Below are 25,137 nucleotides of genomic sequence, written 5' to 3' on the forward strand. Positions count from 1 at the left end.
TTTCACACATGCAAGAATTCAACAATTTTCTTTCCACACACTCTTTCACAGGAAGATGTGCTTGAGTAAAATGAGCATGTAACAGCAAGAAAGGGAAAGACAGGAGACGTCAGAAAATAGGTCTAACTCAGGAAAGCAGCAAAGGCAGGTCCCAAGACTACTGATGGCAGGGGCCCAGAGAGCAACCATTCCAAAAAGAACAGAGTCCAGAGAGCTCTAGAAATAAGGTCTCCAGGGAAAAGGGTGGGTGGGTGGGGGAATGTAGTTTATGTATTCAAGGCATTTATTTGGTGTATGTGGGGTGGAAACAGATACACAGAACACAAAGTCTATTTTTAAAAACAGGCCTTATTATTCTAGGAAAAAACAAGCATGTAAGGAAATATAATCATAGTACATGTGAACATTTAGTCATCATATTGTAAACAATAAATCTTCACAAAACTGTGACAATAAGTACTTTAAGAAAATGGAGGACAGAAGTGTGGAGGTAGTAAGTACAGAAGGGCTAGGACCTCACTACCATAATGGGAAGTCAAGAGATGATTTGATAAATGACTGTTGATAAATCAACAATAGTATAAACATACTATTTAAAATATGCAAGTAATAAAAAACCTAAAGCAGTGGAAGTTTTTCCTTTCCAAAACTTCTCAGCACCATATTTTACCATTTTTTAAACAATAGATGACCCAAGAAGAATTCGTCAGTTATTTATTTAGCAATGTCTGGAGGAAAGAGGATACAGTAGTCCCCTGCCTTATCCTCGGTTTTAGTTACCTGCTGCCAACTACGGTCTGGAAGCAGATGAGCCCCCTTCTGATGGATCATGAGATAGATGTAGCCTAACGCTACATCACACGCGTACGTCATTCACCTCACTTCCTCTCATCACATAGGCATCTTATCATTTCACATCATCATAAGAAGGATGAGTACAGTACACTAAGGTGTTTAGAGAGAGACCATATTCACATTATTTTTATTACAGTATATTGTTATAATTGTTCTATTTTATTATTAGCTATTGTTATTCTCTTACTGTGCCTGACTTATAAATTAAACTTTATCACAGGTATGTATATGCAGAAACAAGCACAGTATATTTAGGGTGCAGTACTATCCACGGTTTCAGGCATCCACTGGGAGTTTTGGATCATATCCCCTATGGATAAGGGGGGGGAACAGTGTAGGTATTCTGAAAAATCTTGAAAGTTTGCAAATTCACACTGAAAAATTTCATAATTCCTACGGGGGAAAAAGGACGGGATGATCAAGGATCTACTGATGAAAGCTCTTCTGAATATTTTTCTGTCCCTAAATTAAAACATGGCAACACACTAGAAATACCAATAACATTTATTTTGACTTGCTGCTGATGCCAAGTAATTGTTAACAATTTTATTGAGATACAATTCACTTACTATACAATTCACCTATGCACAATATATATAATTCAGTGTATTTTAGTAAATTCACAGAGTGGTGCAGTCACCACCACATTTAATCTTAGAACAATTTCATCCCACCTAAAAGAAACCCCAAACCTATTAGCTATCATCCCCAGTATACCTCTCTGTCCCCCCACCCCCATACTCCCATATCCCTAAGCAATCACTAACCTTTATGTCTTTATGATGTGCCCATTCCGGACATTTCATATAAATGTAATTTAATTTATGGTTTTTTATGACTAGCTTGTTTCACTTAACTAACATGTGTTCCAAGGTTTATCCACATTGTAATATATGTCAGTACTTCCTTCTTTTTTATGGCTGAATGATATTCCATTATATACCATATTTTATCTATTCATTAGTTGAAGGACATTTGGTTGTTTTCACTTCATGGTTATTGTGAGTAATGCTCCTATGGACATTCATTACAAGCTTTTGTGTGGACATATGCTTTCATTTCTCTTGGGTATATACCTACAAGTGAAACTGCTATGGTTAACATTTTGAGGAACTGCTAGGCTGTTTTCCAAAGCAGGTGCACCACTACATTCTCACCAGCCATGTTTGACAGGTCCAACTTTTTGACATCCTCATCAGCACTTGTTATTACCTGACTTTTTGATTATAGCCATCCTAGTGGGTGTAAAGTATTATTTCATTGTGGTTCTGATTTGCATTTCCCTGATGGCTAGCTAATGAGGTTGGCATCCTCTTGTGATTACTGGTCATTTGTGTATCTTCTTTGGAGAAATGTCTATTCAGATGCTTTTCCCATTCTTTTAGTAGGTTGTCTCTTTATTATTAAGCTGTAAGAGTTCTTTATATATTCTAGACACCAGTCCCTTATCAACTCCCTTTCTTTAGGCTGTCTTTTCACTTTCTTGATGGTATCATTTGCAATAGAAAAGTTTTTAATTTTGATGCAAGTCCAGTTTTTTCTCTTGTCATTTGTACTTTTGGTGTTGTATCTAAGAAATTAATTCATAATCCAAGGTCATGAATATCTACTTCTGTGTTCTCTTCTAAGAGTTTTATAACTTCAGCTCTTGTATTTAGATCTAGATCCATTTTGAGCTAATTTTTGTATATGGTGTGATGTAGGGGTCCAACTTCATTCTTTTGTGTGTGTATATCCAACTGCACCATTTGCCAAGAGATTATTCTTTTCTCCACTGAACTGTTTTGGCGCTCTTGCCAAAAAACAAGTGATTTGTAAATTTTTGTTTTATTTACTTTTTAAATAGGCTTCATGCCCAGCACAGAGCTTGAAATCATGACCCTGAGATTAAGACCTGAGCTGAGATTAGGAGTTGGATGCTTAGCTGACTGAGCCACCCAGGCACCCCAAAACAAGTAATTTGTAACATTTGGTTTTATGGCCATATATTCACTGGCTTTCCAAATTTGTGACCTACAGTTATTGATTCTTATACCGCTCAGGCTTCTATGGTTCATAGCCAGATTCTTAAGATGGAAAAACCTTGGGACAACTCTCTCCAACTTACTCAGCCTAGCTGAGTCAGGATTTTTCAAACTCTGTCCCCAATACATAGACTGCATAGGAAACAAGTACAGTCAACTTCTCTTACATGTATTTCAGTCCCTCTCTCCCTGAGCTACAAAAAGCAGACTCATAATGCTTGGCTTTACTCTTCCTTCCGTTTCCTCTTCAGCTCCACAAGAAATCTTAGTGAAAATGTATGTTTCTGTTCTGCCTCTTGCTTTACTAAATGTTTCTGTTCTCAGCTCTCCAGTCTTTCAAATTAACCCCCCCACTTTCAATTTTTATATGCTATATTTAAAGTATGCAAAAAATAAATCCACATACACTATAATTTCAAATAGCTGGGTAGGAATTACTGTACATGCCTATAGTATAAAACTGCCAGAAGGTGACCCACTCCCCACAGGTAACTATTTTTTTCTGTTTTCTTTCCACATTGCCCACTCACTCCTCAACCAACTCCATAACACCTAAATTTCTGTCTCCATTGTCCTAATGAAACAACTCATGCCAAGGTCTCCAGATCTCCATGTCTAATGGACATCTGTCATGACTCATCCTACTAGACTTCTTTTTTTAAATTTATTTATTTATTTTGAGAGGGGGAGAGAGACAGAGAGAGGAGAGAGATAGAATCCCAAGCAGGCTCCACACTACCAGTGCAGAGCCCAAGGTGGGGCTCGAACCCACAAACCGTGAGATCACAACCTGAGCCAAAACCAAGAGTCAGATGCTTAACCAACTGAACCACCCAGGCACCCCTACCCCTCCTACCAGATTTCTTGAAGCAGCAAGTGATACTGTACATTCTTACCTTCCTGAAACACTCTTTCTTGCCATCTTTGAGGCACCTCCCTGTTTTTACTCCATATTCAGCCATCTCCTCTGCCCAAACATTGCATGCTAGCATTCTTTAAGACTCAGTTCCAAGCTGCCTTTTTCTCTCACTCTATACACTTTCCCCAAGAGTTACATTCTATTCTCAAGACTTCAATGATACAAGAGCTACCCCTGGAATTCCTTTTCCTTTACATTCAATATCTAATCTGTCTCCAAGTCCTTTGTATGTGATCCACTCATTCATGAATCTGTCCATTTTTATCTATCTCCACTGTCTATATCCTACTATAGGCTATCATCGTCTTCATACATTCCATAAATATGTATTGAGTACCCTGGGAAGACAATGTAAAATAAAACAGACACGGACTCACCTGAGTTAGTATATGATTTCCGCACATTTACTCTTGCCCCTCCTCCATTCTGGTCTCCTAATTAGAGCCAGAGTAATATTTTTTAAATGCAAATATGCCAGAGGATAAAATTCTTATTGCAGCCTAAAGGCCCAATATGGTCTGGTCCCTTATCTACCTCTCCAGCCTAACCTTCCACCTCCGTGCTCCTGTCCCACCAGTCTTCTTTCCGTACCTGAAATGCTCCCAGGTGCACTCCCGCCACAGAGCCCTTTATGCAGGAGCCCTGCCACAGGTGTGCTTCCCTAACCATTTACCTGCTTACACCCCGCCTCCTTCTCCATTCATTAATGGCAGTTTAATCATCTCTTCCTTAAGGAAACCTTTCTTTTTTTAATGTTTATTTATTTTTTTATGGGGGTGAAGAAAAAGAGGGAAGCAGAGAATCTGAAGCAGGCTCTGTGCTGCAGAGCTCAAACTCATGAACGTCGACATCATGACGTGAGCGAAGTCGGATGCTTAACTGACTGAACCACCCAGGCACCCTCTTAGGAAAGTCTTTCTTAACCCCACCCTCCACACACATACACACTACGTACTTAATCTACACTTGTTAGTGGATTACTTGATTAATGCCTATCTCCTCCTCTTATCGAGAGTACCACTATCTACCTAAGCAATTGTTTTGTTTTTTGTCATTACCATTATCAGCAAATCCTCCTCCCCGAACAATATTCTTCTCACATGTCTTACAGAGGGCCCAGAGAAGTGGGTGGTTTGTTTTAAGTGGGTGTTTTTTCCTCTTCATTTAATACACTGTTCTTGACCTATTTATTGATTCATTAATAATATAGTCAATGTGCATGAATTAGGAAAATAAAACCAAGATCCTTGAAGATTTGAATATGTCCATGAAAATTTACTTTGTACAAGCTACAGAACTAACTCTCTTTGTGCAGTGCACCCCCAGCACTGCAAATATAAATTAATCCATTTCCTTGCATCATCTCAAGAATCACCTTTTTAAAACATTTTTTAAACATTTTTATTCATTTTTGAGAGACAGAGGGAGACAGAGCATGAGGGGGAAAGGCAGATAGAGAGGGAAACACAGAATCGGAAGCAGGCTCCAGGCTCTGAGCTGTCAGCACAGAGCCTGACACGGGGCTCGAACTCATAAACCATGTGATCATGACCTGAGACAAGTCGGATGTTTAACCAACTGAGCCACTCAGGTACCCCAAGAATCATCCTTTTTTTAAACCATCCTAAGAGTACTTGAATTAAAAGTACAAAAACAAAAAATTAATCTAAATGAATTAAAAGATTTTAAATCACTTCTCATTCTATTCATGTTAAAATCATGTAGACCTATTCTCCCTCTTGGATCTCATTTCCTAAAGGAAGTGTTGGTTCTTCTCTGGAAAAGAGAAGGAACAGACCTTTTGTGCTTCCTCTAAACCATCCAGACCCTCTTTCTGCAATCTCTTTGAGTTGGTCCTTTTATTATAAGAAAGGTGTCTTGACATCTTCATAATAAAAACCTGAATTAATTTCAATATAGTGTTTTTGAGAAATACAGAGTGAGCGGGGGAGAGGCAGAGAGAGAGGGAGACAGAATGCCACCCTGACAGTGCAGAGCCTGATGCAGGACTTGAACTCATGAACTGTGAGATCATGACCTGAGCCAAAACCAAGAGTTGGACGCTTAATCACCTGAGCCACCCACGCACCCCTCAACGTTTATTCATTTTTGAGAGACAGAGAAGGACAGAGCATGAGCGGGGAAGGGGCAGAGAGAGGGAGACACAGAATCTGAAATAGGCTCCAGGCTCTGAGCTGTCAGCACAGAGCCTGACGCGGGGATTGAACTCACGAACTGCGAGATCCTGACCTGAACCGAAGTCAGACGCTCAACCGACTGAACCACCCAGGCGCCACCCCAGGCACCCCTCAAGATAGTGTTTTTTATTTAAACATTTTTTTATTAAAAAATAAATAAACTTTTTTATTTACAAAATACGTTTTTCAAATTCCAAATTTCAGGTTCCCATCTCCCATTTTCTAAGATCTAATGATTCTAGATAGTGTGCTGCATGGTTCAGTGTAACTGTAAATATCTGCCCACGAGTCAGTATAATACCATGGCTTTGGTGTCTGACAGATCTGGGTTCCGAATCCAAACTATGCCCCTTACTAGCTGTTTAATCTGGGACAAGTTATCTGACCTCTCCAGAGACTCAGTTTCCTTTCATAAAATAGTAATAATTTTATCTCATAAATTTCATTTGGTATTTTAGAAGATGATGAAAGTAATACACTTAAGCAAAATATAAGTATTCAATAAACAGAAATACTGGGGTGCCTGGGTGGCACAACTGATTAAGTGCCCAACTCTTGATTTCAGCTCAGGTCATGATTTCATGGCTTGTGAGTTCGAGCCCTGTGCTGACAGTGCGGGGCCTGCTTGGGATCCTGTCTCCCCCCACTCTCTGTCCCTCCTCCATTCATGCTCTCTCTCTCAAAAAATAAACTATAGGGGCGCCTGGGTGGCTCAGTCGGTTAAGCGTCCAACTTCAGCTCAGGTTGTGATCTCGTAGTCCATGAGTTTGAGCCCCGCGTTGGGCTCTGTGCTGACAGCTCAGAGCCTGGAGCCTGTTTCAGATTCTGTGTCTCTCTCTCTCTGACCCTCCCCCATTCATGCTCTGTCTCTCTCTGTCTCAAAAATAAATAAAGGTTAAAAAATAAATAAATAAACTATAAACAAATATAAATAAATAAATAATAATATTGTCAGCATCAGATAACAATACTCACCAATAATCCACCAAATCTCACTTGGGACAAAAAACTCAACCCCCCACCCCCCTAGCTAAATCACCACCACCATAGATGCTAATAACGAACAAGTACAATAATTCCGTTTTCATTTCTACTGATTAGATATGAAATGAAGAAAAAGTAGAATGAAGAAAATGTAAAATGCACTGAAAATTCACAAAAATGGTAAGTCACTATTTGAAAAGTATGCTACTGGTGGTAGAACTTTTCCAAACTGGACCATGATAAATTGGAGCAAAAGTGATCCTCTCCTTCATCATTTGTTCCATTTTAACAACTAACTGCTATTCCCTGTGACCTGCAATTCTGGCCACATGATCCCCTACACTTAGCACTTCCCCCAGCCATTAAAGTTCTCTGAAGACCTGGATCACATGCCATCTCCTCCTCCCTGCAGCCTTCTTCAACTCCCTCAAACTATTTTTAATTTCTCCCTCTTCTAAATTCTTTCAGACCCCCTCACCAAGCATGCTGGTTGGTTATGTTTTCGTCATTTCCTTTGCCTGGCTGTAAGCATCCTGAAGGCAGGTTACAGTCAGACTCAAATTCTCACCTCCCACAGAACTCTGTGCACTGCCTTGCACACAGCAATTATTCAATAACATTTCTAAAATGACAGAGTTAAGTAGCAAGCATTCTTGTCGATCCTGTAATCAAGGATGAACAGTATCCAGCTTCTGTAATGACAAGTACAATATTTACAGGAAGAGTGGTACAGAGAAGAATGGAGAGAAATCATGATATGTGAATAGAATTCAAGAAGCATCTTAATACTGACGTTACAAATAGCCTGCCTTTGGTTACTAAAATAAGAAAATGTATAGCTACAGGCTACCACTGAAAAAGTCAGCCTGACTCTGCCTCGCTGCCCTTGGTCTTTAAAGATTTGATTAGTTTTTCCACCTTCTGATTCAGTGCTGCATCATGCCTCCACTCCAGAGCTAGAGCTAAGTAAGGCCTGTGATTTGGAAGGGATGATAAATTCATCGACTAAATAAAGTAACACTGTTTTCTCAGCACAAGTTCTAAAATATTTCAAAGGCTGTGGTATTTCACTAGCCTTGGCCATTGGGGTTAAAATTTATTAGTCAAAACAGAAAACTTGCTCATCAGATCCCATGTATTCTATTAGGCATGATATATAATGTCTCCCAATGTCTAATTATTAACGAGGATTGTAAGTAAATCACAATCAGTATTAGGTCCTGATGTGTGCAGACAGGGTAAGAATTAAGCAATTCGGATGCTAAAGAATTTCTTTTTTGCCAATTTGCTTTTCCTTTCTTTTTCTTAAAAATAAAAAGAATTTTACAAGCATCAAGTGGCTACATTAAGCCACTCTTCCTAATCCATAACAAAAGTAACAATGTACAGAAAGTTCTATTGTTTGAAATTTCCAACAGTTCCCATTTCCAGTATTCTGTCCCTTGGTCAGAACATCCTTCTGGTGTGTATCTTTTTTCCCTTCCATATTTAATAAAGGTGAACAGAAGAGTTAAATATCCTTTGGGAGCTCAGTTCAGTCACTGACTATTCTGGGGCACTCTTGGGCAAGTTTCTTTTAATGGCACCAAACAATATATCATTTGTCTTGGAAGAATAAAGAGGAAGTCATTCAGAACTAGAGAAGATTTTACTACAGGGATTCACAAGTAAGAAACCGGAAGGGTAGTACTAACTTGTGTTCCGTAATGATGTCCTTTAGGATGTGAAGCCCAGCTGAAACAAAGCTTTCCCTGTCTTTCCGGCATTCTGCCTCTAGCATTCATACTCCAATAATTCTTCAGCCCCACCAGGATCAATAACCCATTGATTCTGCCACCTTTTCAGCAGCCTGCCTCTTCTCACATGCTCACTTCCCTCCTTCCTCAGGTGGAAGTGATTCCACAGGCCATCAGGAAAATCACTCTTGGTATACATTCTCAACTCCCTTGCATGCTGTCCCTTTGTCAAACAGATTCACGATCCCTTGGGAACTGATGGGTCTTGGAATTCAGAACTTTTAGGATATGAGGAAGATAATACAGTGTTAAATAAAATACAAATGCCCCAGCAGAGTCTGGGATAGCAACCTAAAATCAAGCACATGAATATTTCTGCAGCAAAATACAGGAATCATCCCCACTAAGCGGGATAAATTAAAGCCTAACAAGTTTATAATAGCTTCAGGTCAGATGTTGCCACCACAAAAGTTTGCCAAACTTACTAAAAACAAACAAACCAAACAAACCAACCAACAAACAAAAACAACAAACTGAGTTTTCAGAACTTTTTACATTTCAGAATTGCAGGTAAAGGATTAAGTACCTGTACTCCCTTGGCAAGCCGCCCCCCCCCCCCCCCTCGCCCCACCCCAACCATGTTAAACGTGCATCCATGCAGCTGAACTGCCTGGAGAAAAAGACAAGACCATGTGAATGGGATCCCCCATTTGAAAGTCATTAACCCTGACCTCATGTGGATCTTCTGTGCTACCTGACAACTCCCCTGTGGGTTTCCCTTCTACTCACTCTCCCACTCTGTTGGGGGACTCTGCCATGCCTCCTCTTTTCTCAAACCTCCAGCCTCTGCCACATCTTCTCTCAGCTTCTTGACTCATAAAGTAAGACAAAAGGAGACAAAAGCACCTTGATGAGCATTTCCACATGATTCCACAGTATCTCCTTGCAAGTGTACCCGTATACTCTGCCTTCCCTCCTCTATGTATGGATGAAATGTTTGTCAGAACAACTTCTCTGGACTTGAATACTCACCACCAATTCTCACCTCCATTTTCCCTCCACTGAATCATTTCCACCAGCAAAGTACATTTCCTCTCTTAAAACAAAACAAAACACTCTCCCAAACTTTCCCTTTCAGCTGCTCCATTTCTCTATTCTCTTAACAGCAAGCCTACCCAAGAGCTGCCTAGACTCAGCATCTCCAATTTTTCTCCTACCATTCCTTTTTGAACCCACTTTATCATTCTACCAAAACAGTTCTTGTCAAGGTCACCATGATTTCCACCTTGCTGACACCAATGGTCAATTTTTCAGTCCTTATGTCACTTGTGCACACTTGACATAGGTCATTCTCTTCTTAAAAAAAAAAAAAAAAAGCTTTATTCAGATATAATTCACAGACCATACAATTCACCAATTTAAACTGTATGATTCAATGGTTTTGTATAGTCACAGACTTGTGCAACCATCACCACAATCAATTTCAGAATATTTTCATCACTTTCAAAAGAAACCCATTACCCATTACTTTTCACTTGCATTTTCCTCCTATGACCCCCAACCCTAGGCAACCATTAATCCACTTTCTCTCAATGCAGATGTGCCTACTCTGGGTATCTCATATACACAGATCATACAATAGTAGTCTTTTGTCACTGACTTCTTTCACTTAGCATACTGTTTCCAAGGCTTATCCATGTTGCAGCAAGTCATCGGCACTTCATGCCTTTTTATAGCTGAATACCACTCTATTGCATGGGTATACACTTTGTCCAACCATTTATCAGTTGAGGGACATTTGGGCTGCTTCCTTTGTGGCTATCATGAATAATGCTGTGAATACTCATGTACAAGTCTTAGTGTGGGCAAATGCTTTCATTTCTCTTGAGTATACACTTAACAGTGAAACTGCCACGTCATAGGGTAACTCTAAGTTTAATGTTTTGAGGAACAGCCAAACTTTTCCACAGAGGCTGCACCAATTTATATGCCCACCAGCAATGTGTGAAGGTTCCAAATTTTCCATATCTTTGCCAACACTTGCTATCATCTTTTTGATTATAGCCATCTTAGTAGTGTAAGGTGGCATGTATTCTGCTTTTGATTTGTATTTCCCTCAAGACTAATGATGTTGAGCACCTTTTCCTGTGGTTACTGGTAATTTAAGTATCTTCTTTGGAGAAATGTATACTCAGATCCTTTGCCATTTTTTATTGAGTTATTTATCTTTTATTATTATGTTGTAAGAGTTCTTTATAAATTCTAAACAACAGTCTTTTATCAGATATATGATTTATAAATATTTTCTCCCACAAACGTTTTTGTGGGTCTTTTCACTTGCCAGAGGGTACGTTTTGTAGGACCAAAGTTTTTTATTTCAATCAAGTCCAATTTATCTATTTTCTTTTGTCACTTGCACTTTTTAAGTCATATCTAAGAAACCATTTCCCAACTAAAGCTCATGAAGATTTACTCCTATGTGTTCTTCTACAAGTTTTATACTTTTAGCTTTTACATTTAGGTATGTGATCCATTTTAAATTATTTTTTGTGTAGGTGTGAGGGAAGGCACCAACATTCTTTTGCACGTGGATATCCATTTGTCCCAGCCTTATTTGTTGAAAAGACAGTTCACTTCCCATTGCACTGCCTTGGCACCCTTGTTGGATGACCATAAATGTAAGGGTTTATTTCTGGATTCTCAATTGTATTCCACTGACCTCTATACCTTTTTTTCTTTTTTTTTTTTAATGTTTATTTATTTTTGAGAGAGCACGCATGCACAGGGCAGGGGCAGAGAGAGGGAGACAGAGGATCTGAAGCGGGCTCCACTCTGACAGCAGAGAGCCCGACGTGGGGCTTGAGCCCACGAACTGGGAGATCATAACCTGAGCCAAAGTTGGATGCTTAACTGACTGAGCCACTCAGGTGTCTCTCTATATACCTAACTTTGTGTCAGTACTACAACATCTTGATTATTGTAGCTTGGTAGTGAGTTTTGAAATTAGGAAGTAGGAGTCTTCCAGTTCTGTTCTTTTTCAAGATGGTTTTGGCTATTCTGGGTCCTTTGCATTTCCATGTGAATTTTAGGATCAGCTTATCAATTTCTACAGAGGCAGTTGTAATTCTGATAGGGACTGTGTTGAGTATGAAGATCAGTTTGGGGAGTACCACCATCTCAACAATATTAACTCCTCTAGTCCATGAACATGAGATGACTTTGTACTCAGTGTATTCAGGTCTTTTCAAATTTCTCTCAGCAATGTTTATAGTTTTCAGTGTACAAATCTTTCACCTCCTTGGTTAAATTTATCCCCAGGTATTTTATTCTTTTGGATACTATTGTAAATGTAACAGTTTCCCTTTTCAGATTGCTCACAGCTGGTGTACAGAAACACAGTGGAGTTTTGCATGCTCATCTTGGGTCCAATTTTGCTAAATTCATTTATTAGCTCTGGTGGTTTTTTGGTGGCTTCTTTGGGATTCTCTATATGTAGGATCATGCCATCTGCAAATAAGAGACAGTTTTACTTCATCCTTTCCAATGTGGATGACTTTATTTCTTTTTCTTGTCTAACTGCCCCGTCTAGAGCCTCCGGTACAATGTTGAATGCTAGTGCCAAGAGAAGACATCCTTGTCACATTCCTAATCCTAGAGAAAAAGCATTCCTTCTTTCACCAATGAGTAGGTGAAAGTGGGTTTTCACAGATGTTCTTTATCAAGTAAAAAGTTCCCTTCTCTCCCTGGTTTGCATGTGTTTTTATCATAAAAGGGCCAAATGTTTTTTCTTCATCTATTGAGGTTGACCACATGGTTTTGTCCTTTTTCTATAGATATGGTGTATTACATTGATTGATTTTTGATGTTAAACCAACCTTGTATTCATGGACTAAATTCCATTTGGTTATGGTACATCATCTTTTTTATGTGCTGCTGGATTGAGTTTGCTAGTACTTACTTTATGGACCTTTGCATTTATATTCATAAGAGATACTGGTCTGGAATTTTCTTGTGCTGCTTTTGTCTGGTTTTGGTTTCAAGATGATACCACATTTCCTCCTTCTTGAAACACTTTTACATGGAACCTGGGAAATCACTCTTCCTTCACTCTCTTACTGGTTGCTCTTTCTCAATCACCTTTGCTGGCTGCCCTGTATCTCCCCAACCTCTAAATGTTTGAATGTCCCAGGATCAAAGTTTGAATCAATTCTTTTTTTCTCTCTCGCTTCATTCTCTAGGTGATCTTGTTCAGTCTCATTGCATTAAATACAATCTATATGCTGATGGCTCTCAAATTTATACCTTCAAGCCCAGATCTTCCTACGGACTCCAAAATTATACATATAACTACCTCTTCAACAACTCCACATGAATGTTTCCGAAGTAATCTAAACTTAATATAACTGATAATCAAAATAATTAAAGCCAAAACAAGTCTATGGGGGGGGGGGGGGGAAGCTTAATAAAACCAAAACTGAGTTCCAGCTTTCTCCTCCAGATTAGCTTCTCTCATTGTTTTCCCCATCGCAGTAAATAGCAATTTCATCCTTCCCACTGCTCAGCCCAAAAACCTTAAAGTAATTTGGACTCCTTGCTTTCCACACCCCATATGAAATTCAATGGCAAATTCTGTCAGTTCAACTTTAACGTAAGTTCAGAATCCAACTACTTTGCACTCCTTCCAAAACCACCCTAGTCCCAACTACCACCATCTCTTGCCTGGATCATCACTAGAGTCTCTTAACTGGCTTCTTGTTTACCACCTTATGCCCCTACAGTTTATTCTCAACACAGACAGCAGAGTGATTCTTTTAAAACATTAGTCCAATCATGTGACTCCTCTGTTCAAAACCCTTTAGTGATTTCCCATCTTAGTTGCAATAAAAGCCAAAATGTTACAGTGGCTTACAGGTCCTATAGTACCTGGCCCTCCATTACCTCTCTTTCCTCCTCTATCACTGTTTCTTGCCTAGTCTACCCCAACGACACTGGCCTCCATGAATTTCCTAGAACATGCTAGCCTCCACCGTGCCTCAGAGCCTTTGTACTTGCCATTCCCTTTGTTCCCAACACTCTTCCTCCAGATACTTGCATGACTGTTATTTGTTTCCTTCAAGTCTCTGCACAAACACAACCTTATCCCCTGAACATCCTACAAAAAAACAGTGACTGTCCTATCTCTACCCTGGTATTCCTTTCACCCATGCCAGGTTTTAGAATCTTCTACTGTACAGTCACAATATATTTCCCCTTTCATCCTATCTCTGAGCTAGAATGGATGCTCACATGGACAGAACTTTGCTTTGTTGTAGCCTCTAACAGAGCTCCAAGAGAACTTTCTATGATGAGGAAATATTCTGTATTTGCATTGTCCAATACCATAGCCACTAGCACATGTGGCCACTTGAAATGTGGCCAGTATGAATGAGGAACTGAATTTTTAGCTTTATTCTATTTTAATTAATTTAAATTTAAATACTACATGTGGCTAGTAGCTACCGCATTGGCTAGCACAGCACAGCCTAAAATAGCAGTTAGTCAAAAATACATAGTAGGTATGCAAATATTTATTGAATGAATGATGGAAGGAAGAAAGAAATCTGAAGGTTTTTTTCTCCTTAACTTTTTATTATATAAAACTGCAGAAATACACAAAAGTAGGACATAGCAAAATGAACCCTCCAATACCAATCACCAACTTGAAGCCTCTTCTAACCTGAAATAAGTTTCAGTGGATACTGACATCTCAATTCAGCTTCTAACAATTACCATATTCTTGGAAAATAGAGAATTTATATTATCCAGAGTTTATATCAAACAGCATCTCTCATGGTCTTGAAGAGATTATAGAGAAATGACTTTAGCAATCAGATCAGATATATGTTGGGGGAAAAACTGGTATGCAAATCAGTGCTTGAGGCAGACACATACATGTATGTTTTTATATCAAGGACCTGATTACTCTCTTCCACCATTTACTTTCTCCACATAAATTTTAATGAAGTCACACTCTTAAAGGAGGAGCTATGTGACCATACAAATTAAGAGAGAACTTCACTCTTGTAAGATGACACAAATTCCTTGGGTAGGGATTTTGTCTTCTTAGTCTTTAAAAACCTATCACCTGGTATAATAAATGTTAATTGAATGAAGTTCATAATTGCATAAAAGTGATACATATGAACTGTCAGAGTGCAAACAGATACACTGGACCTTCCCTAAACAGATATATTCTGAAAAGGAAATTTTCAAAAGGATTTTCAACATGTCAGATCAAAACGCAGTTTAATATGCTGAAAACAAAAATCAAACCCGGAGTACGAATTCTTGGATCTCAATGTTCTAACTCACTAGGTGGGGTGATCCTTATACTAGTCATATACTTGCTTTAGGCTCCAGTTTGTAAAAAGACAGTTTGGCCTTGATGTTCTTCAAAGATGCTATCTAACTTTAAAGCAATTATGTTCTATCCTAGATCCCCAATACACAAAAATTTTAAAAGATGCTTATTAACTTCTTTCTATGCTAGATCGTTTCCCCTAAAATTTACCTTAAAGGAGCTTTACATTGCAGGTGATTTAATATGAAGACATCATAACCTACTTCAGGGAAGTAGTGTTCCCTGTTTCTTGAGAAGTACCAAATTCTTCACTTGGGGCCACTAAAATACTGCTGGAGTCCTATGTTTGATTTACACTCAGCTGGATGACTTTGTGCTTATTAGTACAGAAAAGGCAATTTTGGCCACATATTTGCCTAGTAAATTCCCAAGATACCACCTATGTTTGAAAAAGTTTCTTCAACAGTTCTAAGCCAATTCTTATCTCTTTCCTAGCTGGCTCCATAAAATGTACTGTTTCAGGTTTTTTTCTGAGGTTTTGCCTTTGTTAAACGAGGTAGTATTACTAAAGTCGTGCTCTGATGTTTTTCAAAGCAAGGAAACAGAAAGAAATGAGGGCCAGCCATGTAAACCTTCCCTTGACATTACTGTTGGATGAAATTTCTGGACCTTGCATTTAAAATGTGGCTTTGAGGGGTGCCTGGGTGGCTTAGTCGGTTGAGCGTCTGACTCTTGGTGTTGGCTTAGGTCATGATCTTGCAGTTTGTGGGTTCGAGCCCCACATCCGGCTCTGTGCTAACAGTGCAGAGCCTGCTTGGGATTCTCTCTCTCTCCCTCTCCCACTGCCCCTCCCATGCACGCTCTCTCAAAATAAATAAATAAACTTAAAAATAAAATAAAATAAAATGTGGTTTTTGGCCTCCTATTTCGTGCAGCTTCCACAATAACAAGCCCAGGCTAGCAGTCAAATGCCAATATTGATGCTGACTTTGGGTCTAAACACTGACAGATCAACAATGGCAGCACATAAGTTAGAATGTATCTCAAATAAAATTCTTATACATGGTACACAAAATAATCTTGTAATTAGTAAAACTAGAGTTGAATTGGACACTGGTATTTGGTTTGGGTTTTTTTTTTTTTTAAACATCTATACTATGCCTCAAGAAACCTAGCTGATTAATTCTCTGCTACATGTTTAGCCATGATATCAATTTTCAAGTTTATGTATTTCATATATAAGTCCGCTCTAAAATAATCATAAAGGTCTATGTGTAGTAAGTCTTATCAAAATTTTTAAGCTTATTTTTATCTATCTATTTAAGAAAAAAATTTTAAAAAATGTTTTTTAATGTTTATTTATTTTTGAGAGAGAGAGAGAGACAGGGACAGAGCTCAAGAGGGGAAGGTCCAGAGAGAGAGGGAGACACAGAATCTGAAGTAGGCTCCAGGCTCCGAGCTGTCAGCACAAAGCCCGACGCGGGGCTCAAACTCACGAACCGCAAGATCATGACCTGAGCCGAAGTCAGAGGCTCAACCGACTGAGCCACCCAGGCGCCCCTATTTTTATTTATTTTGAGAGAGAGATAGAGAGCAAGTGGGGGAAAGGCAGAGAGAGAGAGAGAGAGAGAGACAGAATCCTAAGCAGGCTCTGAGCCGTCAGTGCAGAGCCCGACCTGGGGCTGGAACTTATGAACTATGAGATCATGACCTGAGCCGAAGTCAGACACTTAACCGACTAAACCACCCAGGCACCCCTAAATTTTTTAAAAATGTTATATTTATTTTTTTGTGTGTGTGTAAGTGTGAGAGAGAGAGAGAGAGAGAGGGAGAGAGAGAGAGGGAGAGAGAGAGATGGAGTACGAGCGGGGCAGGGGCAGAGAGAGAGGGAGACACAGAACCCAAAGCAGGCTCCAGGCAAACCATGAGATCATGACTTGAGCCAAATTTGGATGCTTAGCCCCAGGTGCCCCAAATTTTATCAAATTTTCAAGAAACATAACTCATGTTTCAAGTAAGAGTAACATCTAAAAGTAAAATTAAAAATGAAATACTGCTCTGAACAAAGGTATCTGTTTTTTGACAACTAATTAAAAGGAACAGGTTCAAATTAAACTTTGAAGTATATTATTAACCATCAACTGAACCACTGGAAAGATACATGCCAACAGTAAGAATATTGTATTGCCATTAACCATAGGAATGGCTTGAGACATCTTACTCACACTAAGATCTAAATGTATGCAATTAAAGCCACCATATCAACTGTCCATATTAATCACTCACCAATTTAATTAAGGTAAACCATCTTGTCAGAAAGCTTGCCTCTTCTCTCTTTCTTAACATTATCGACTTTTATAGTTCAACGAATTAGTAATTACTTGCTTATGCCACTATCAAATGTGTTGGATACAGAAGTCCAGCATGTGGCAAGGTCAGTTATAGACATGTCCTGATGGCATGTGAAAGGAGAAATTTAACCCATCAAAGTGGTCGTCGAAAGAGCAAAACCTATTATGCCTTTCTCTAGACACTCCTGGTTAAATTCAAAGTGACAGGACAAACCAGATCAAAACCAAACAGAGCCAGAAGCAACATACAAAATCCTAATGTACCCTTAGAAATCCAGGAATCGATTTGTCAATATCTAAGCTCAATTAGCCCTTTCAGAACAAAATACCTCATGAAGTGACAAGAAAGTAGTTTGAGGTCTGGGATATGAAAAGAATAAAAGCAGTCACTTTATATAGCTTATTGTTAAGTGCAGTCATATCTCAACCTGGAGATATTGTGGGGATTAAATAAAGATGTATGTCAAGTACCTATCTACTAAGCCAAGGAGATGGCACATAACCAATGTTCAGTAAATGTTAGTCCTTCCTCAAATCGTTAAAGGATGCAGACTTACCAAGTCAAAGATCAACTGATGGTTTAAAAAAGCAAATCAAAGCAAAGAAAAACCTTACATGGTGATATAGACAACGTATCTTCTAGAACTCAGCACACAGGATAATGAAAATGAAAAACAGACACTGAAAACATTTCTCAGTGGCTCATCCTTTGTGGTCATTTACAACCGTCCTGTTTTGTGAAATTGTCTTTAGGGATGAGCTTTGATAAGAAATAGGCCAAGTGCAAACTAATTCCACTTGAGAGGGAAACTGCAATGCCTACAGCAGGTGAACAGTTTCTCTCATGAAATCTTTCCACTGGGTATACTTCAAGCTTTCAGCAATTCCAGTTTCCAGACAAACCAGTAACACAACTATAAAGCTAATTTTTTCATCAGAATTGTTAAGTAACAGGAGTTCAATAAATCATTTGCCTTCTAAGAAGAAAAAAATGACTTTCCAACACAGATAATATTTCTTCTGGTTATAAGAAAATGATGCTTATTTACAAACCAAAAGGTATAATACTATAGTGAAGTCTTTTTATGGCTCAAGAATGAAATATGTAAGAAATAAAGGTACAGAAAGAACAGGACTCGGTCTAAGAAATCTTGAGATCAAGCATTCATGTCGCCATTTACTATACAGCTTCCAGGAAGTTACTTAACTTCTCAGGGATGCAGTTTCTTTTAAGGTTCTTTCAGCTCAAAAATGATATGATTACTTATGATATCTGATACTCTTCAGTGTCTGAGTATGTATACACATACACATGTCGCTTTATTAAATAATACAGATATATTTTCAAAGTTGTAGTAATTAAAGGCCCATTATGAAACAAAGGGAGAGAGAGAATGAATGAATGAATGTGTGTGTGTGTGTGTATGTTGGGTATTCTGACCCTGAATATCATTCTCAGTAGTTAGGGCATTTACACAGCTTGAATTAACCAAGTAAGCCTTTAAACCCTTACAATGAAACATTAAAATTCAATGTGGCTATAATCTCTTCCTTACAAAACACGGACCCAAAGAGTCTGGCTTCAAGTATGGTTAAAAGAAAAAAAAAAAAAAAAAAGGCGAAGTGTATTATATTCACCACCCAGCTCTTCCATATGACCACATTAAAAAAAAAACACAAATGAAAACTCACAGGCCCATTGTAATACATTGTGCCACTTCTGAATGCAACACTTAGCTCAGGCTTACTACCCTGACAAATAAAGGAAAGCACTTTATGAAGCCAATTTAATTGGGAGGTGACAGAAAACATACAGCCATTTTCTTTAGCCTTATCATTGAATTGGCTTCAGCTCCAATCTCGGGCAAATCCCACTCAACAGAAGAAATTAACCAGGTCAGCAGAACAGGTGCTGTGCTGTGTCTGTCAAGGGCCTGGCATCACCACAATTACTTGCACACAATGAAGCAGTAATCTTCACAGATCATCTCTCCCAAGAAGTATATTGGGGAGGGAGAGGAAAACTGAAGGGAGGCGGGGGGAAAGTGGGAAGAATAAGAGGAATAGGAGGCAAAGAGAAAAGGCAAGAAGAGAAAATGAATGTGCAGCTGCCTTGCGGCTCAGCAGATGTCGGGATGTGATGTACGAGGCTAGGATAAGCTGTCGGAGCCCGCTGCCAAAGAGTGGTAAGTGATTAAAGCCTGCACAGTTCTAAGCACCATATTTAGAATCTGCGGGGTTTCAGGACTTGCACCCATTCCTTGCTGTGCTGCCAGATGTTGGCAACTGGTCCAGTTCCTACTGACTGTGCATGGATGGCAGCAGTTGGTGCAGCAGCAAAGCAATCTGGAATGCTTCCGGAGATGCTGTACATTAACAAGTGTCACCCATCATTCACCTTTACAGAAGGCTGAAACAACTCCAATTTGCTGCCACTTCCCTCTTGGGAAACGGCCAAGATAAAGTTGCGCCTGGCAGCCCCATTTGTTTCACTCAGGTGTTTCAGCTGCCTTGCTGACCTCTATTAGTTTAAGTTTTAATTTAGATTAACCCCAGCACCCCAATTAACCAGCAAGGGGAAAAGCTAAGATGTGACTAGTCATAACTCTGAAATCAGAATTTATCGAAGGTAAAATTATTAATTGGGATGAAGGGCCAATCAAGTAATGCTATTTCTTTTTAAACAGACCTCTAGGAAAAAAAAAAAAAATCAGACCAAGGATTGCCAGTGGAAGCAACTTCTTTCTCCCCAGTAATTTCAGTTTATTTTATTAAGCCTATTTAATTTATGATGCACTTTCCATCGAACAATGTACACTTCAATTAATGAAGACTGGAGCATTTTTGATTGTCTCCCATGATCTCACACAGTTATACAGCATTAATATCCCATATCAGGTAATTCCTTATAGACACTCTAGAACAAAATAGAGTTCCCTACTCTTCTGACAAATGGATATAATAAGAGAAGAAAAGGAAAAAAGAATCAGGACCTCTGACTAGGAACACCTGAGGCCACACCAATCCTCTTTCTTACACCCTCTCATCATTACTTTTAAGGCTCACTTATGGCAATAATTTCATTGAACACTCCAGAGTGAATAGAAAGATTATTAGAGAGTCTCTTTCTCTTCTAATGGCAAAGACTCAGAGGTATCCCCTACATAGAATCACCTGTTCTATTGGCCCTGTAGTGTAATTTTCCCAAATTTTTTCCTTCATATTCCCAATACATAATACATCATGGCTAAACCTTCAACAAGCAGTTGAAATTCCTTGGCAAAGTTAATACACTAAAAATTCAGCAGAGAAAAAAAGGGTATCTCGATAAATAATGGCTCAACAAAAGCTGGTGCATCACTGCTGAATAGCCTCCTTGATTCCCAGAGCTAGAAAGGGTATATCCTAAAGCAGATTTCATTAAGTATAACTTACCCAGAGACCCAGGATTACAGGAAAATATTTTAGTTCTTTAGAATAGCCCAAACTACATTCAGAGTCACCAGCATCATTAAAAAGAGCAGCATGCCAGCAGACAATAATATCAAGGGAAAGAACTGAGGGACATTTGCAAAGAGGTATCAACAGCTGGGCCATATTTCGACTTCTACCAATTCTTTCTGTCTTCAAAACATTACACTGTAATTATAATCAATGGTAGCAGACAATCTCAATACATATTTAACTGATTTGAAGAGGCACACCCCCCCCCCCCCATACACACACACAAAACACAAGAGACTTAATAGGTAATAGAACCAGAAGTTCAATTCAAGAACTCTGGGATCCCAGCCCTTTAGCTCCATATCCCAATCTAACAGTAATAGTACAAGAAACCAAATAACTAGCAAAAAGTCCTCTATTACATTAATATTCTCAAAAATGTCTGAGAAAGAATGAACCACCTGACTTGAAGAAGCTCAGCTGTTTTACACATAATTTATACTCTGCAGCAACTAACAAAGTAGCTGTAGTTGTTTTCATTTCAAAAGGAAAAATACAAGACAGGAAAGGAAAAACAGATTCAGAACTACACAGTAAGTCAATTCTGAAGACAGCACTTCTAACTCCCTGACTCGATCCTCCTTCCAAAGCAGACCAGAGAATTCTATGAGCTGTTTTAAAATGCTAACACCTGATCTGTAACAAAAGAAAAGAGTATGAAAATTATACCTGGTGGTAAAAGTCATCGTCATCAAAGATTTCTCCATCCAAGTCCTTCAGGTGGGCATTGGCAGGGGCTTGAGGAAGGATCTCCTGAATCAAGGAGAAAACAGGAAGGAGTGAATCCAAAAAGGTTATTGAAGTAATGTAGCTACTACATATAATGTGTATAACAGTCAAAACACTTTTCCTTAAGATATAAAGAGCTCTTAAATTAAAGAACAAAAACATTCCAATAAAAAAGTAGACAAAAACATTAATAGGCACTTGACAGAAAAAGAAACATAAACGATCAATAATCATATAAAAATGTTTAACCTCATTCTAATTAAATACATGAAAATTAAAATAAGAAGACACCATTTTTCACTTCTAAAACTGGCAACAATCAGTACCAGAAAACCCAGCTGGTGGAAATGGGAACTAATACAACCTTTCTGGAGGGAATCAGTAACACGTGTCAGAATTTAAAATGTGGGGGCGCCTGGGTTAAGTTAAGCATACAACTTCGGTTCAGGTCATGATCTCGCAGTTTGTGGGTTTGAACCCCACGTTGGGGTCTGTGCTGACAGTGTGGAGCCTGCTTGGGATTCTCTCTCTCTCTCTCTCTCTCTCTCTCTCTCTCTCTGCCCCTCCCCCACTCATGCTTTCTCTCCCTAAATAAATAAACTTTAAAAAAAACGTGTACTCTCTTTGATTTGCTATTTCCACTTTGAGAAATCTATCCATATGTCCACACAAATACACATATTATAAATGCTCATGAATGTTTCCAATAGCACTGTTTCTAAAGCTGGAGACAACAAAAATATCCGCTGTTTAAATAAATTATAGTACACACCCATAAGAAGGAATGTTCAGTAGCCATTAGGAAAAATGAAATTGATCTCTAGATAATCGATCTCTAGGAAAATTTAAATTTAAAAATTGTAAGATTTTACATATAGTTTATAATATTTTATATATTTATAAATACACATATCCATTCCATTTAATTAAAAATATGTAACCATATTTCTACATAGATATATGTGTTATATGTGTATATAGTTATATGAATAGAAAAAGCTTGTTATAACTGAACATTGGTTCAATCTAAGAAGCGGAATTTTACTTTTCATTTTAAATTCTTTTGAATTTTGAAAAAAATTATTAAGTATATATTTCTATAAATAAAAGTTTCCTTTAAACAAAAGAATTTGTTCTAATTTTGGATCCTTTTCTGTAGTATCTACATGTCCAATATAAAGCCTAAAGTACACACTCACTTCAATACTGACATTTCCAAAGAAGTAGCTTTAAAACTGAATTATAAAAACTGGATTATGAATGCTTCCATTACCAGACTCCTATCAAACTCAAAAATAAGAGAAGACTACACAGAAGTTAACAATAGCTCCATTTTAAAAGAATTTTGTCCTTCCATATACTCTTTGTCAACAATCTAGTAAAGTAGTGCTTTTTCCCTTCCTTTCACTAACTTCTTATACCAAGAATGACATCTACAAGCAGGTGATCAGATTTTTCAGCTAATTAGCCTCATAGAAACTATTCACGGTAATCACCCAGCATCACAGAGCTCTTACCGGTTGTCCTGGCAAACTCTCCGGGACAGGCTGCGCTGATGGTTCAGGTTTGCCAAGAACTCGGTAGATGGAGCGCTTGGTCTGTGTCCTTCGAAGTAATCTTTCTTTGTCCATCAGAATATGATCGATCTGAGTCAAGATTGAGCGTTCAAAGGCACCAAAACCCTGCAACATTAACCAGTGTCAGATAATGCAGAAAGTGTGTGCTGAAGGCAGCTACGTTGGTTTCTCTATCTTTCTGTGTCAGCAGAGAAACAGACGATCCTCCTCTCAGGAGGGACTTTGTATTACAGACCGAGTTTCTGAATGGCTGTAACTGTTCTCAGGAAAAAAAAAAAATTAGTCTTATGCAGGTTGTATTACTTTCCTATACCCAGAGAGTAACTTCTGCATCTTTCATAACTGTTTAAAAATCTACTTCTTTAAGTAGTTTGTGTTCCCAAACATCTGAACACTTATGAGGCCATAATTTCTAGAATAAAATATTCTTTCTAATAAAGTTAAAATCCCAGGTCTGAATAGTATAAACCCCAATGGTGGGAGTTCAGTAAATTTTCTACAGTAATGACCGATTACTATTACATCATGACATTATAATGAGCTACATAAATATAAGATACATGAGCTGTAGTTCCAATTTCTTAAAACTGCTTCAGGTGGCCACAACCTCTGTTACACACGTGTACTTACATGCGCGCACGCACACACATACACACACACACACACACACACACACACACACACACCCACCTTCCCCAGTTTTCCAGAAGCCAGCTTGGTTTTATCATGCCATTTCTGAAGTGTGCGGTTCCTATAGACTGTGAAGTCGGCAAAACGCTTAGCCATGAAACTGGGATAGTCCTCCGTTTCTAGCTTCCTCTTTGGTGGGGCCTTTCTCTGCTTCTTCTTCTCTTCTACTAGTTCTTCATCTTCACTGGAAATCTCTTCCTCACTAGAAAACCAATAAGAACACTAAGTCCAATGAAAACAAACATTACCCAAATAAAAAGCTAAGCTCACATGATGTCGAGTATTTAGGCCTTCCCTATTCTGTCTACATTTTCAATAACATCATAGATGTGAGGATGGCTTTTTCTGTTTGAAAAGAATGTTCATGAGGTCAATCAAAAACTCATGTAACTTTTCAAATAAATATAAAAACTACTAGCTTAGAAATATTTTTTTTAAGAGGTAAGCAAACCGTAAAAATAAATGAGGTTGTAAAAACATTATTAGAAATGCATATGAACCAGGCCTCTACTCTTACAAGATGGTCTTTAAAAATTAAACACATAATCATACTTTTATGACCTTAATCCCCAAATCAATAAGGGCAATGTGTCTCCCTGCAACAAATTGTTCAGGAAAGCTGAATAATAGTAGTCTAATCACAGGAAGAGAGCCAAATGTGAAGAAAACTCAAAGGGGTAGGCAGCAGAACGGAAAGTATGTTGCAATAAATGCAACTTCCATGAGAAAGTAATACAACCTCCACCTATCAAGCCAATTGCCCTCAATGGACTACTGACCCCAATACATAGTAGGTGCCCAATAAATGTGAGCCTACTTATTATCCCTGCAACTAACTCAGTGGAAAAGAATGGAGCAAAAGATAAGCCCAGGGGAAAAAAAAGCAAGCAGGTACCATACACAGCAAGTTCAAACAATGGGTGGTACAGGGGGGTGTGGGGAAATCCTTCATCAAATGTGACAATTTCAGAAAACAGGTTTACTCTGCTCTTTTCTGAAAAATTTCTACCCTTCAAAATAACTACTTCTTCCCTCACTGAAAAGGAAATGGTTGTGACCAGCAATTCCATGGTATTGGCACAAAGCGCTTCATAAACATTAATTAAGAATATTGGGGTGCCTGGGTGGCTCAGTTGCCTGAGCGTCCGACTTCAGCTCAGGTCATGATCTCATGGTTTGTGGGTTTGAGCCTGGCGTTGGGCTCTGTGCTCACAGCTCGGAGCCTGGAGC

The 25,137-nt window shown here is 38.6% G+C and overlaps 1 protein-coding gene across 1 annotated transcript in view; it reads right to left on the reverse strand.

The window, feature by feature from the left end:
* AATF (apoptosis antagonizing transcription factor) overlaps positions 1-25,137 on the reverse strand; it is a 104,369-nt gene that overhangs the window by 39,634 nt on the left and 39,598 nt on the right. The window contains exons 7-9 of the mRNA XM_042914470.1: positions 23,908-24,109; positions 23,158-23,322; positions 21,581-21,664 (exon numbers count right to left, since the gene is read on the reverse strand). Of these exons, the coding sequence (XP_042770404.1) occupies positions 21,581-21,664; positions 23,158-23,322; positions 23,908-24,109 (451 nt within the window). The remainder of the gene's footprint in view (positions 1-21,580; positions 21,665-23,157; positions 23,323-23,907; positions 24,110-25,137) is intronic.

The sequence above is a fragment of the Panthera leo genome, chromosome E1 (genome assembly GCF_018350215.1).
Source record: "Panthera leo isolate Ple1 chromosome E1, P.leo_Ple1_pat1.1, whole genome shotgun sequence".
NCBI lineage: Eukaryota > Metazoa > Chordata > Mammalia > Carnivora > Felidae > Panthera > Panthera leo.